The sequence below is a fragment of the Nerophis lumbriciformis genome, linkage group LG13, assembly GCF_033978685.3.
Source record: "Nerophis lumbriciformis linkage group LG13, RoL_Nlum_v2.1, whole genome shotgun sequence".
NCBI lineage: Eukaryota > Metazoa > Chordata > Actinopteri > Syngnathiformes > Syngnathidae > Nerophis > Nerophis lumbriciformis.
This window is the reverse complement of record NC_084560.2, coordinates 19,052,457-19,066,832: the sequence shown is the minus strand read 5'-3', so window position 1 is coordinate 19,066,832 and position 14,376 is coordinate 19,052,457. Positions and strand designations below refer to the sequence as shown.

The window sequence follows — 14,376 nt, the reverse complement described above, 5'->3', positions numbered from 1 at the left end:
ATAGCTCCTGCACATTAACATGAGTTGTTGTCCATATTACAAAATCAACTTGAATGTCGACACAACCAACACTTGTGACTCCAAGTAGTTGAAAAAATGCACACAAAGTGTTTCTCAGAGTAACTTTATTATGAAGACGCAGGGCTCAGATTGTGCTAAAAGCTTGCACCAGGCCTTATTATAAAACATTCTGAACAAGTAACACTTTTCTCATCTTCAGTTCTGGCTTTGATTTCTCTGCTATAATGGACACATATATGTTCTCTAATATAGAAGATGCCAATCTTTTTTAATTACATTAAATACACTTTTCGATTTAAAGAGAGGAAAACAACAACTGGAAGACAGTTTGATTATTGTGCAAAATATTAAAAGTGAAAGTATTTAGCAACAGTTTGTGTTGGTCTTTAATAGAAATAAAAGGAATGCAGTCTGAGAATATTAATTCATTGTATTCTTAGAGCATTAAATCAATCGCAACTGGACTGATGAGATTGTCTTGCCTCTGAACTGAGCACAATGTCATTATCCATTTATCCATTGGCAACATTTACACTTTTGTAAAGAAGTCAGCTCAGCTTTTCACTCAAAATGTCAAGTTGTGTGTTCTTGGGCAAACTCAGACAACGTAACTTGATCATTTAGTAATTGTTACCATGACTAGTTGTTGAGACAAAAGGTTATAGTGTAACAGAAGCTTAGAGACGGCAACATTTAAAAAAAAAAAAAAGTTGTTTCTTTTTGCCCTTCTTAAGAGTTGATCACAGGTGTTTTTATCATGCGAAGTGCTGAAAATGCTATCACTAAGCGTTTATACTGAGTAATACGAGTGATTCAACCGAGATTAGTGCCTGATGATGAAGTGAATTAAATGCACGCAAGGCTACACTGGATTGAACAATGTTGGAAATACTGATTTACCTCACACTCTGAGTCAAACATTTGGCACTCTATGTAACCCACTGTGTGGATGGATGGAGCCTGAGGAGAGCCTTGCCCTATGGCCCGCTGTCCAGCTCCTCGGCCTCCACCAGGCAGGACCGGTCCGAGTCCAGGACTCTGAACGGAGGGTGGTACTCGAAGGCCGTGACGACAGAGGAGCCCGGGTTTTGGTGCCTCTGGTGCAGGAACCAGATGACGGCAGAGACAACAACAATGGCGATCACGCTGAGAATGACCAGTGCTGACAGCAGTGCGCTGGGTCCTGATGGCGGACAATGGACAATGCAAGGAAGTGAACCATGAATTAAAATAGTATAAAAGTGGAGGGGGGGGGGCACAGTGGAAGAAATACTTACTCTGCTTGGTTTCCTCTGCTTCTGAAAAACAGAAAATACAGTACATGTACGGTAAGTCAATGACAGAAAAAGAATGGGTCGGACATGACATTATTTGGTCAGCTGGGATCGGATCCAGCTCACTCCTGACTGAACAGGATAAGCATTATAGAAATGGGTGGATGGATGCTCTACGGAGCAGCATTGTGGGATAGTGGTGTGCAAAATTCCAAACTGAATTGAGAACGTCTACCAAATTCTAAACTGAAATTAATTTGAATTGACGTTGAGACACGGGAAGCAGAATTGCAAATTCCAATTGATCATTCTGGTGTATTCCACAATCATGATTTCCAGAATATTGCATAAACCAGGGCTATTCAACTACATAATGAAGAGGGCCACAGTCATAATATTTTATTAGAGCATATCAAAACACGTATTGGTATGTCAGACTTAGCCTTGTCTTGGTTTAACTCCTATCTTACTGACAGGATGCAGTGTGTCTCCCATAACAATGTGACCTCGGACTATGTTAAAGGGGAACATTATCACCAGACCTATGTAAGCGTCAATATATACCTTGATGTTGCAGAAAAAAGACCATATATTTTTTAACCGATTTCCGAACTCTAAATGGGTGAATTTTGGCGAATTAAACGCCTTTCTAATATTCGCTCTCGGAGCGATGACGTCACAACGTGGCGTCACATCGGGAAGCAATCCGCCATTTTCTCAAACACCGAGTCAAATCAGCTCTGTTATTTTCCGTTTTTTCGACTGTTTTCCGTACCTTGGAGACATCATGCCTCGTCGGTGTGTTGTCGGAGGGTGTAACAACACGGACAGGGACGGATTCAAGTTGCACCAGTGGCCCAAAGATGCGAAAGTGGCAAGAAATTGGACGTTTGTTCCGCACACTTTACCGACGAAAGCTATGCTACGACAGAGATGGCAAGAATGTGTGGATATCCTGCGACACTCAAAGCAGATGCATTTCCAACAATAAAGTCAAAGAAATCTGCCGCCAGACCCCCAGGAAAAGAGAGCGGATGAGGGTATGTCTACAGAATATATTAATTGATGAAAACTGGGCTGTCTGCACTCTCAAAGTGCATGTGGTTGCCAAATGTATTTCATATGATGTAAACCTAGTTCATAGTTGTTAGTTTCCTTTAATGCCAAACAAACACATACCAATCGTTGGTTAGAAGGCGATCGCCGAATTCGTCCTCGCTTTCTCCCGTGTCGCTGGCTGTCGTGTCGTTTTCGTCGGTTTCGCTTGCATACGGTTCAAACCGATATGGCTCAATAGCTTCAGTTTCTTCTTCAATTTCGTTTTCGCTACCTGCCTCCACACTACAACCATCCGTTTCAATACATTCGTAATCTGATGAATCGCTTAAGCCGCTGAAATCCGAGTCTGAATCCGAGCTAATGTCGCTATAGCTTGCTGTTCTTTCCGCCATGTTTGTTTGTGTTGGCTTCACTATGTGACGTCACAGGAAAATGGACGGGTGTTTATAACGATGGTTAAAATCAGGCACTTTGAAGCTTTTTTTTAGGGATATTGAAAAATATAATAAGCCACTGGGAACTGATTTTTAATTTTAATATTTTATTTAATATTTTTACCAATTCTGAAATTGTGATAATGTTCCCCTTTAAGGTAAGGTGATGAGTTCCCCATGGTTCGGTTCTTGGCCCTGCACTCTTCAGCATCTACATGCTGCCGCTCGGTGACATCATACGCAAGTACGGTGTTATCTTTCACTGTTATGCTGATCACACCCAACTCTACATGCCCCTAAAGCTGACCAACACGTCAGATTGTAGTCAGCTGGAGGCGTGTCTTAATGAAATTAAACAATGGATGTCCGCTAACTTCTTGCAACTCAACGCCAAGAAAACAGAAATGCTGATTATCGGTCCTACTAGACACCGACATTTATTTAATAATACCACCTCAACATTTGACAACCAAACAATTACACAAGGCGACTCGGTAAAGAATCTGGGTATTATCTTCGACCCAACTCTCTCGTTTGAGTCACACATTAAAAGTGTTACTAAAACGGCCTTCTTTCATCTCCGTAATATCGCTAAAATTCGTTCCATTTTGTCCACTAGCGACGCTGAGATCATTATTCATGCGTTCATTACGTCTCGTCTCGATTACTGTAACATGTTATTTTCGGGTCTCCCTAAGTCTAGCATTAAAAGATTACAGTTGGTACAAAATGCGGCTGCTAGACTTTTGACAAGAACAAGAAAGTTTGATCATATTACGCCTATACTGGCTCACCTGCACTGGCTTCCTGTGCACTTAAGATGTGACTTTAAGGTTTTACTACTCACGTATAAAATACTACACGGTCTAGCTCCGTCCTATCTTGTCGATTGTATTGTACCATATGCCCGGCAAGAAATCTTCGTTCAAAGAACTCCGGCTTATTAGTGATTCTCAGAGCCCAAAAAAAGTCTGCGGGCTATCGATCGTTTTCTATTGCGGCTCCAGTACTATGGAATGCCCTCCCGGTAACAATTAGAGATGCTACCTCAGTAGAAGCATTTAATTCCTATCTTAAAACTAATTTGTATACTCTAGCCTTTAAATAGACCCCCCTTTTAGACCAGTTGATCTGCCGTTTCTTTTCTGCTCTGCCCCCCTCTCCTTCGTGGAGTGGGGGGCACAGGTTCAGTGGCCACGGATGAAGTGCTGGCTGTTAAGTCGGGACCCAGGGTGGACCATTCGTCTGTGCATCGGTTGGGGACGTCTCTGCGCTGCTGACCTGTCTCCGCTCGGGATGGTCTCCTGCTGGCCCCACTATGGACTGCACTCTCACTATTATGCTAGATCCACTATGGACTGGACTCTCACAATATTATGCTAGATCCACTCGACGTCCATTGCACCGGTCGCCCAGGGGGGAGGGGCAGTCCCCAGATCTGCGGTCCCCTCCAAGGTTTCTCATTGTCCTATTGGGTTGAGTTTTTCCTTGCCCTGATGTGGGATCTGAGCCGAGGATGTCGTTGTGGCTTGTGCAGCCCTTTGAGACACTCGTGATTTAGGGCTATATAAGTAAACATTGATCGATTGATTGATTGAGTTTCAGTGGCCAAAGGGCTCAGGGGCCGGACATTGAAATGTGGATGTTTCATCAAAAAGTGCCTCTGTGGGATATATTGCTTTGAGACTGTGTTTACTTAATTGCAAAGTAAACGGCAAAGTAATCGGCTTTCACACTGCACTGTCAATAAACTCATTACTCAGCCCTCGCTGCTTGTTTCCAGCGCGTGCAGCCGGCTAACAGTATGAAGAATACGCTCTAGTTTTTGTTGAGGATTGATGTTCCTTCTTTTAAATTGTTTTCCTTCCTTAGTTTTACTTCTTTACACTTCTTCCTTCATTTAGATTTGTAAGACTGAAACTATAAACATAACAGAAGTATAATGTCAGTTGTGTATTTTACATAAATAAAAGGGACAAGCGGTAGAAAATGGAAGGATGGGATGTCCACTGTGTATCTCACCTTAATGAAATTGGTTTAGTGTTAATATATTCACACAATAAACTACAAATGTTTACATATGTAGAAATGACACATCATTCACACACCAAACATTGTATGTGATTTATCACTATTAACGTTGTCGCCCTCTAGTGGTCAAATTTAACGCTACATGTATTAAACGAGGCTTGATCGTTACTCTCAGACAAAAAACAACACATCCACAAATACAAAAGACGTCACAAAGTCTATTTTGTTCTAAAACAAATAAACTAAAATAATAATCAATATGTGTCTTAACTTAACTGTAAATACAACTTAAATGCAAATGAATATACAACTTTACCACTTAGTCATAATTTTGGCGCTTAAGAAACTTCTCTCTGACTTTTGCTCCAGATTTCTTCTGTTTGTTTGCGATTGTCATTACTGCCACAAGTGGTGGGAAAGTGTATTACAACTGAGTACCGCTGCGGCCCATACAGACCACAGCTAATGAAAATAACTTTTTTGGCAGTCCTCTAGGTGGCGCTTGTGGCTATGAATAAGAAACATTGCTGTAGATGTAAGTTTTACATATTGTGTAAAAATATTATTACTATAAACCTATATTTTGATTACAGTAAATAGCTTTTATCGACAATTAAGAATAGAAACATCTTATATACAACAGAACTGTAATAAATAAGTATTAGCAAATGATTATAATGAACAAATAATATAATTTGTCAAATTGCAGGATGGTAAAATATTTTAGTATTTTAGGCAAAACCATTGTGAAACGTGACAAACTTTTCCTATTGCAGTCGTCTCTCGTTTATTGCTGTTAATTGGTGGCAGACCCGATTTCCACAAAGTAGGAGTTCTTATTTATAGATGTAACATTTTCATGATAGAGCATAAAAAAACGGTTTACGACCTTCTAAATATAGATTGGGACATTATTGGAGCCCTCTCGACATAAAATAACACCCTTTTACACACATTTTACCCAATATAGTGGACATTGCGTTTATCTTTGTGTCTTGCATTGAACAAAGAGAGCACAATCAAATTCCTTGTGTGATAAACATTGACCAATAAAGCTGATTCTGATAATAATGGGAAAAATAAGACACAAGTGTAAAGTAACAGTTTGTAAACACGAGCACTAACCTGTGAAAATACTGCAACATGTTTGGTGTTGATGATGATCTGTTGTGCAATACAACAACTTGATGTCTTACTTTAAGTTCATTTAGACATTTTGTGCTTGAAAGTGCATAATTTCAGGCCAAAAATATGTAACGTGCATATATTTGAATCGACTACTAGTACTAAAAGGCCACAGTCACAAGCGAAACAGTGAGGAACCATGAAATTATTTTTTAATAAATGAATATTTGTAAAAGCCGCGATAGAGTGAATTGGCGAGGGACGACTGTATTTGGCTACAGGAAGTTCTCTGAATTGCAAACAACTGTATCCCTTTTCTTGTAATTCCAATTCAACATGTGGGGCAGAGACAATTCAATTGTAATTCTAATTAATTCACTTGATATTGCATGTTTGGAATTTTGCACAAGCCTAATGAGGTGCTCTACACTCAGGAGAAAGTAAAAATGGGGTTGACTCTTTGTTGGAACATACACTAGGTGTGAATGTGATGGTGAATACTAGTTTGTCTATATGTGATTGACAGGTGACCAGAACAGGATGGACCTCTACTCTTGCCCAAAGTCAGCTGGCGTAGGCTCGATCGCTGTGACCTTCAACAGGATAGCTGGCATTGAAAAAGTGTCATGTTGCAAAAATCAGATTGCACGAAACCTGTTTTACCAGTCACAACTGTCATGTGATCCTTTAGGGATTATTGATCTATGCCACAGCAATACGCTTGCTTGGAGTAAAGTATGCTTACTGTGGCTACTGGGGTAAAAGTTAATGTGGGTGTGCATATATTTACTGTATACACATTAGGTAATGCGAGTTACTAAATTTAATGTGCTAAAGCCTGACAGATTATTATTTTTATGATACTGGTGCAAGTCAAGGAAAACTTTAATTTCTAAGGTTTAGATTTGTTGGTCATTTACCGTACACATAAAATCATGCTCAAAATGAATCTACAGCGTGAAGAAAACCTCATTTGATCTAAATTGGAAATTCAATTTTTTTAAATACACCCAATTACAGATTTAAAATCGGTCAATCCCCAATACCTACCATTGTTCTGAGTAATTTCATTTGATTAAGCTTGTTCTAACATTTCACACTAGAAAATGAAGTATGTGCTGTGATTCATGCTGATATCGTATCAGATTAATATCAATACTCGGGGCTCGGCAGTGGTGTGCCGTCAGGGCCAGCAAGGCCTTCTCTGCTGGCCTAACATAACCAGAAATCATGATCATAATTAAAGACAAAAGTACTTTTTTGTTTACTTTTCCTAAATATCTAAAAATATTCATATTCTCTTCATGACATATTATGCTCCTTCCAGCGCTGTTATTCCATGCATCCATTTTCTACCGCTTATTCCCTTCGGGGTGGCGGGGGGCGCTGGAGCCTATCTCAGCTACAATCGGGCGGAAGGCGGTGTACACCCTGGACAAGTCGCCACCTCATCGCAGGGCCAACACAGATAGACAGACAACATTCACACTCACATTAACACACTAGGGCCAATTTAGTGTTGCCAATCAACCTATCCCCAGGTGCATGTCTTTGGAGGTGGGAGGAAGCCGGAGTACCCGGAGGGAACCCACACAGTCACGGGGAGAACATGCAAACTCCACACAGAAAGATCCCGAGCCTGGGATTGAACCCCAGACTACTCAGCACCTTCGTATTGTGAGGCAGACGCACTAATCTTTCTGCCACCGTGCTGCCCGCTGTTATTTCTAGTTTACAGAATTTTTATCTAATCAGAATTCAGACAGCTTATGTTGCCATGCTGTACCAAATCTGCCTGAAGCCTTCAGAATCAACAATGCTGGCGTATGTGCACTGTAAGTGAACGAACATACAGTTGATAGACAGTTGCCATAGCCAATCAGATCACGAGTTGTTGTCAGTAAGGCCTTCTAGCTGGCCTAAGTCAGATACATATTGTGATGTTATGAGCTAGGTAACATAAGAACTCCATTACCCAGCATGCCACAGTAGTGAAGAGCATGCGCAGTAGCCCCCGTTCAGCGGGATGTTTTTGATGAGCACCTTGTGGAGTAAACTTTAATAAGTCAGCCAACACGCCTCGTCTGCATCTTTTATGATTAGACAAAACAACACATATATTTGCAAGGCCATTTTCAAGAAGGAAATTTAAAGAGAAACTACGTCTTGTGAGACCATGTCGGCCAACCCCGGAAGCTCGAATGGCTGCACTACAGATTGTGAGTTCAGATATTTTATTTCTTTATTTTTTCACGTTTGATACATTTTTTGCAATTTTAATTTTGACAGTACCACATAAGATATGTTTTAATTGCTGATGCGGGTTTATTGATTTTTAAATGCGCCAGAAAATAACCCGTTTTGTACACTGTTGGTGGTGATTCAATGCCCAGTAGTGCGTAAATGTGTTTCTGTATAGTATTTCTCCAGCAATGGTCATGTGGTGACATCAATGATGGTATTTTGAGAGGTAATCTTTGAAGTCGGACATCACTGAAGGCCTAGGTGGGAAACGCATGGCCTGCCACTGCGGTATCGAAATCGGAAGTGAAAAAGTACACCCCTAATAATCAGCATCCAGCAGATTTATTTACCTTTGCATGCGCTTTAAAATGTTGGTCACTCTACTCAACTGTCTGTGAGAAACTCATGTGCGTGTGTGTGTTGACAATGAAGTGTCAGAAATGTAGTTTGCTCTTTACTGCTATTACAATATTGGTTTTATAGCTGCTCCGTTGGGCAATATAAAATATAGCTCAAATGGAACTATATTTTCATTTTTACTTTCCATTTCCCATGTAGTCCAAATCATAATTAAAATGAAAAGAACGAGTATCATCTCTCCTCAGAGGTTCCAGCGTTGAAAGAAAAAGTAATACATACTCTGAGCCGTCTCACATATCACTCCATTCTCCAGGTCATCTGAGCAGCTGACAGTTTCCCACTTCCCCGTGTCACTGTGCAGGGCCACACATTTATCCAGTGGCACGAGATCGGATAAAGACGATCCGCTTTCCCAGTTTGTGAATCTCACCAGATCTTCACCGAACCATTTCATGTCTTCACCTGTTAAGAGGCATTTTGCATCAGCACAAACGGTACTGCACTGTAAAAAATACAACTTTTTTTTTTAAGTCACTAATGTGCATCTTTCACTTCCTAAAAACTTGTGCAAAAAAAAGAAAAAGAAAAAAAAAAGCAGGATTTCCTGAAGTTGTGTCAGGATATACTTTACAGTCAGGCTCAATTTGCCTAGTAAGCAAATTAGAATACAGGTGTACAAAATAGAACTTTTTGGAGCATATTTCCACGCGTCCGCGGATCACATGACACTTACTGTTTGTATCAAAATACATTCCCAGCCAAACGTTGACTTGGCCTTTCCACACCTCTGGGCTATATTTGACAACAAAGTCATTCTCCTCAGCACTCTGGACGGTCAGCAGCTCTGTAAAAGAACAAAAAAACATCAGCACATCTAGTCACTGGTCACAACATTAGGTACACCTGCAATCTTAGCTGTCGAACCAAAAATGAGAATTATTGTCTAGATCAGGGATTTTCAACCACGTATTTGGGTTGAAAATATTTTTTGCAAACCAGTAATTATAGTCTGCAAATGATGCGTTGTTGTTGAGTGTCGGTGCTGTCTAGAGCTCGGCAGAGTAACCATGTAGTACTCTTTCATATCAGTAGGTGGCAGCCGGTAGCTAATTGCTTTGTAGATGTCGGAAACAGCGGGAGGCAGCATGCAGGTAAAAAGATGTCTAATGCTTAAACCAAAAATAAACAAAAGGTGAATGCCCCTAAGAAAAGGCATTGAAGCTTAGGGAAGGCTATGCAGAATGAAACTAAAACTGAACTGGCTACAAAGTAAAGAAAAACAGAATGCTGGACGACAGCAAAGACTTACTGTGGAGCAAAGACGGCGTCCACAAAGTACATCCGAACATGACATGACAATCAACAATGTCCCCACAAAGAAGGATAAAATCAACTGAAATATTATTGATTGCTAAAACAAAGTAGATGCGGGAAATATCGCTCAAAGGAAGACATGAAACTGCTACAGGAAAATACCAAAAAAGGAGAAAAAGACACCAAAATGGGAGCGCAAGACAAGAAGTAAAACACTACACACAGGAAAACAGCAAAAAAGTCAAAATAAGTCAGGGTGTGATGTGACAGGTGGTGACAGTACACCTACTTTGAGACAAGAGCTATAGTGATGCATGCTTGGTTATGGTTTAAAGTCATATCCAACAATTGCGACAACGACTTTTTACTGTCAACTGAGTTTCGTTTTTTAATGATTTCTGCTGGTGGTGTGCCTTCGGATTCTTTCAACGCAAAACATGTGTCTTGGCTCAAAAAAGGTTGAAAAACACTGGTCTAGATCGTGCAGATCCAACATTTTCTCAACTAATTATTGATTGACATACCGTGGTTTTGGCAGAGGCTTTTCGCCTTCTCAATAGTGTACACTTTGAGTTTGTCTTCTTCTCCATGGACAAAGTGGTAGCATCTGTCTTTGAAGGGCAACCAGGTGCGCCCATCAGCAGGACAGTCTGACAAAAAAATTGGAACATAAACATTAATGATATTTAGGCTTTGCTTGCAATACATTAAAGGTGCCAGAGCACATTCTACCAACAAAGACTATACTGTAGTAGCTATATGGTAAATTTGGTGTCCTTTTAAAATGCAAATTGGAAAGTGGAACTTGTACACTCATCTGCAGTTTGGTAGAGTAGCAATACATGCCGTTAGCAATGGAGCGTTTTATAGAAAGCAGCAATAAATTAGTTGTGCATTTGTTCATAATAGGAGCAAATATGCATCAAGAGACATTCATTACTGACTAGTAAGTCATTTAAATGTATGTGCATTGGTCCCAACACTGCTTTACTAGGATATTGTGGTTATTTAACAGGATTTCTGCTTAAATAATTCCTTAATTGTTAGTAAACTTGCTCAACAACTTTTTCGCCTGAATAGTAGACCCTTTAAATACCTGCTTAAAGAACATGGCTTAAAAGTGGTTTAATCTGACATTATGCCACATTAAGAAGAATTATACTACAGTTAATCCCAAAATTGTTGTTATATGATATTATTTACTTTTATAAATGACAAACAAATTTGGTAAACCAGTAATCTGTTTCAGATTTAGTTGGTCATTTACTAGAGATGGGCAATAATACAAATTGTGGGAACAATCCCATACCAAGTAAATACAAGGGCAGTACTGCCGATCCCGGATAGTTGTCAAGCTCATGATTTCTGACGCCCATTTGTTAATCAGAACAAAACACATTGCACAGACTTTTCAGCAAAATAAAAAAATAAAAAATGAATACATTTGTTTTTGCACAGTATATAAAACATTAACACAGGACAATGTAACAATATGATGAAAATAGCATTATTCCTAATTACATAAAGTCTATACATCCATACTGTATATGGCCAGCAGGCCAAACAGTGCAACATAAGAAATCCAAAGCAAAAACTACTTTTGGCTTTATTTCAAATCATAAATCACAACTATTTACCTGAGTGTGGAAACAATATAATATTACATTTGTACTGCACAACAAAAAACACAAAATTGTGAAAATAAACAGAAGAAAACTAACAAACATCGATTTCATCACACCAATAACGTTTCGATGCCGATACAACCCTGGTATTATGATACCAATGTGCGAACTGTTCCACCCACCTCTACTATTTACCAATACATTAACAAGAATTATACTCCAATTAATCCCAAAGTTGTAGTTATATAATATTATTTCCTTTTATACATGACAAACAAATTTGCTTAACCAGTAATCTGTTTCAGATTTAGTTGGCCATTTACTAGAGACGGACAATAATACAAATTGTGGGAACAATCCCATACCAAGTAAATACAAGGGCAGTCCTGCCGATGCCGATACCTTTTACTTGGATAAAACTCATGATTTCTGACATCCATTTGTTAATCAGAACAGAACACATTGCACAGATTTTTCAGCAAATTAAAAAATATATATATCAATAACTTTGTTTTTGAACAATATATAAATACATTAACCAAGGACAATGTAACGATATGATGAAAATGAAATGATTCCTAATTACATAAAGCAGGGATGTCAAACGTACGATAGGGCCCGCGAACAGGTTTTATCCGGCCCGCGGGATGAGTTTGTGAAGTATAAAAATGAGCCCAAATTTTTGAATGAAAGAAACTGCTGTTCTATTAGATGTCGCAATAGCAATTATTTGTATCTTTGTAGATTACGCTTTACATATGTAAAAAATAAAAAATAAACCACATGATGTTAGTGCATCATCCATCCATCCATCCATTTTCTACCGCTTATTCCCTTTTGGGGTCGCGGGGGCGCTGGAGCCTATCTCAGCTACAATCGGGCGGAAGGCGGGGTACACCCTGGACAAGTCGCCAACTCATCGCAGGGCCAACACAGATAGACATCAGTCGAGGAAAATTAGCAAATTACAAAAATAACATCCTGTAATTTGATTTTGATATTATTTTTTTTATCTTGATATATTCAAAATTAACACCAATGAGTTGACTGATGAACATTATAACATGATTTATTCAGAAAGTATAAATAACAACAAATAAAGATAGAATACTATTAACCGCAACAAGTAAGTGTAAAGAAAACCCAACAACATTATGATTTGTACATTTTCACAATGTGCTTGTTCTATTTTTAAACAAAGAAAACAATCTGAAGTTGTCTTTATTTTTAAGTTATCGTGCCGTGATTTTACCAGTCCGGCCCACTTGGGAGTAGATTTTTCTCCATGTGGCCCCCCGATCTAACATGAGTTTGACACCCCTGACATAAAGATTGCGTCAGGCCTTCTTTTGTGACTCAAATGTCGGGCTTGTCCGTGACAGTTTGGTCATGTTTTAGCTTTTCCTCTGTGTCTGTCTTTATTTCCTGTCAGCGCTCTTATTTTGTCTTTAGTTCCTGCTTGTATCCCTGAGTGCTTTTACCCCTAAGCTGTGTCTGATTGGCACCTGGCCACACCTGGTGTCAATCAGCCAGCTACTATTTAGTCCTGCCTTGCCATCCAGTAAGGGCTGGAGTATTGTCGCTAATGATTGTCAATGTCATTAATACTTATCGTTGTAGCTGTGTCTACTTCTGTTCACTCTGCTCATGTCATAGTTCCTTCGTGTCACAGTAAGTGTTTTTGTTTCTTGTCCACAGTTAGCCTTTGTGCTAGTTTTTGTTCATAGCCAAGTTTTTTCTCCGCCTTGTGCGCGCCTTTTGTTTGTACTAGTGATGGGTTGATGAGGCGTCATGAAGCGTTTCGACACATTGCAAAACTGTATTGATACTGTGTCGATACTGTGTCACTAAATACTGACATCTGCTGGACATTAAAAATCCCTACAGGCAACCTATGGACTGACTCAACTGACACTGATTTTATGACCCGATATATACAATAATATAAACCAAGTCATTGTATTTAGGATTATTTAATATCTTCATTTAAATAAAAATATATGTTTATCTTTTTTAGATACAGTCAATAAATAATGTTAACATGTATCATAACATGGAGATCTAAGAGAACGTGTTGTGAGTGAGGATGCTTGTGGACTGGGAATTTTTTTTTTTTTTTTTTTACACATTTTTATTTTTAAAAAAAACAGTTTTTCCAACGTATTAAATTTTAGACGATTTCTCTTCTTAGTTATTAATTCAATTCTCCGGCTGTAGAAAAGACCAGCTCACAGGGCACAGAGGAGGCGTCAGTGCGACACAGTTTGCGTATCGGTCACGTGACCGAAACAGCTCATGATCGGTCACGTGACTTTCTAAAAGCGGTATGCGCACCGACACAGGGTTTTGCTCGATGAGGTCGACGCATGCGCCGATGCATCGGTGTTGCCGGACCCATCACTAGTTTGTACCCTTTTGTTTGTTCTTGTTTTAGTGTTAAATTAAATCAAGTTTTCCTGCACCAAGCCTGCCATCTCTGCATCTTGGGGTTCGTCACCTACACCCTGTGACATCAAAGGCAGTGTGGAGGAAAAAAATCTGTTGGTACTATCGGGTACCGATTCAGGCCCACGAACAGGTTTTATCCGGCCCGCGGGATGAGTTTGCTAAATATAAAAAACAGCCGACATTTTTTAATGGAAGAAACTGTTGTTCTAAGTGTGTCCGCTAGAAGCCGCAATAGCAATTATTTGTATCTTTGCAGATTTGGCTTCATATGTAATAAAATAAACCACATGATGTTAGTGGACCAGTTAAAGAAAATGAGCAAACTACATAAATAACAACCTGTAATTTGATTTTGATATTATTTTGTTAACTTGATAGATTGAAAATTAACACCAAAATTAACACTGATGAACATCGTCACATAATTTATTCAGAAAGTAT

At 39.3% G+C, this 14,376-nt stretch overlaps 1 protein-coding gene across 1 annotated transcript in view; it reads right to left on the bottom strand.

Annotated features, from left to right (window-relative positions):
- Positions 1 to 14,376, bottom strand: part of LOC133613777 (WD repeat, SAM and U-box domain-containing protein 1-like) — a 90,009-nt gene that overhangs the window by 74,791 nt on the left and 842 nt on the right. The window contains exons 2-5 of the mRNA XM_061971557.2: positions 10,387 to 10,512; positions 9,282 to 9,392; positions 8,828 to 9,010; positions 3,821 to 3,831 (exon numbers count right to left, since the gene is read on the bottom strand). Of these exons, the coding sequence (XP_061827541.2) occupies positions 3,821 to 3,831; positions 8,828 to 9,010; positions 9,282 to 9,392; positions 10,387 to 10,512 (431 nt within the window). The remainder of the gene's footprint in view (positions 1 to 3,820; positions 3,832 to 8,827; positions 9,011 to 9,281; positions 9,393 to 10,386; positions 10,513 to 14,376) is intronic.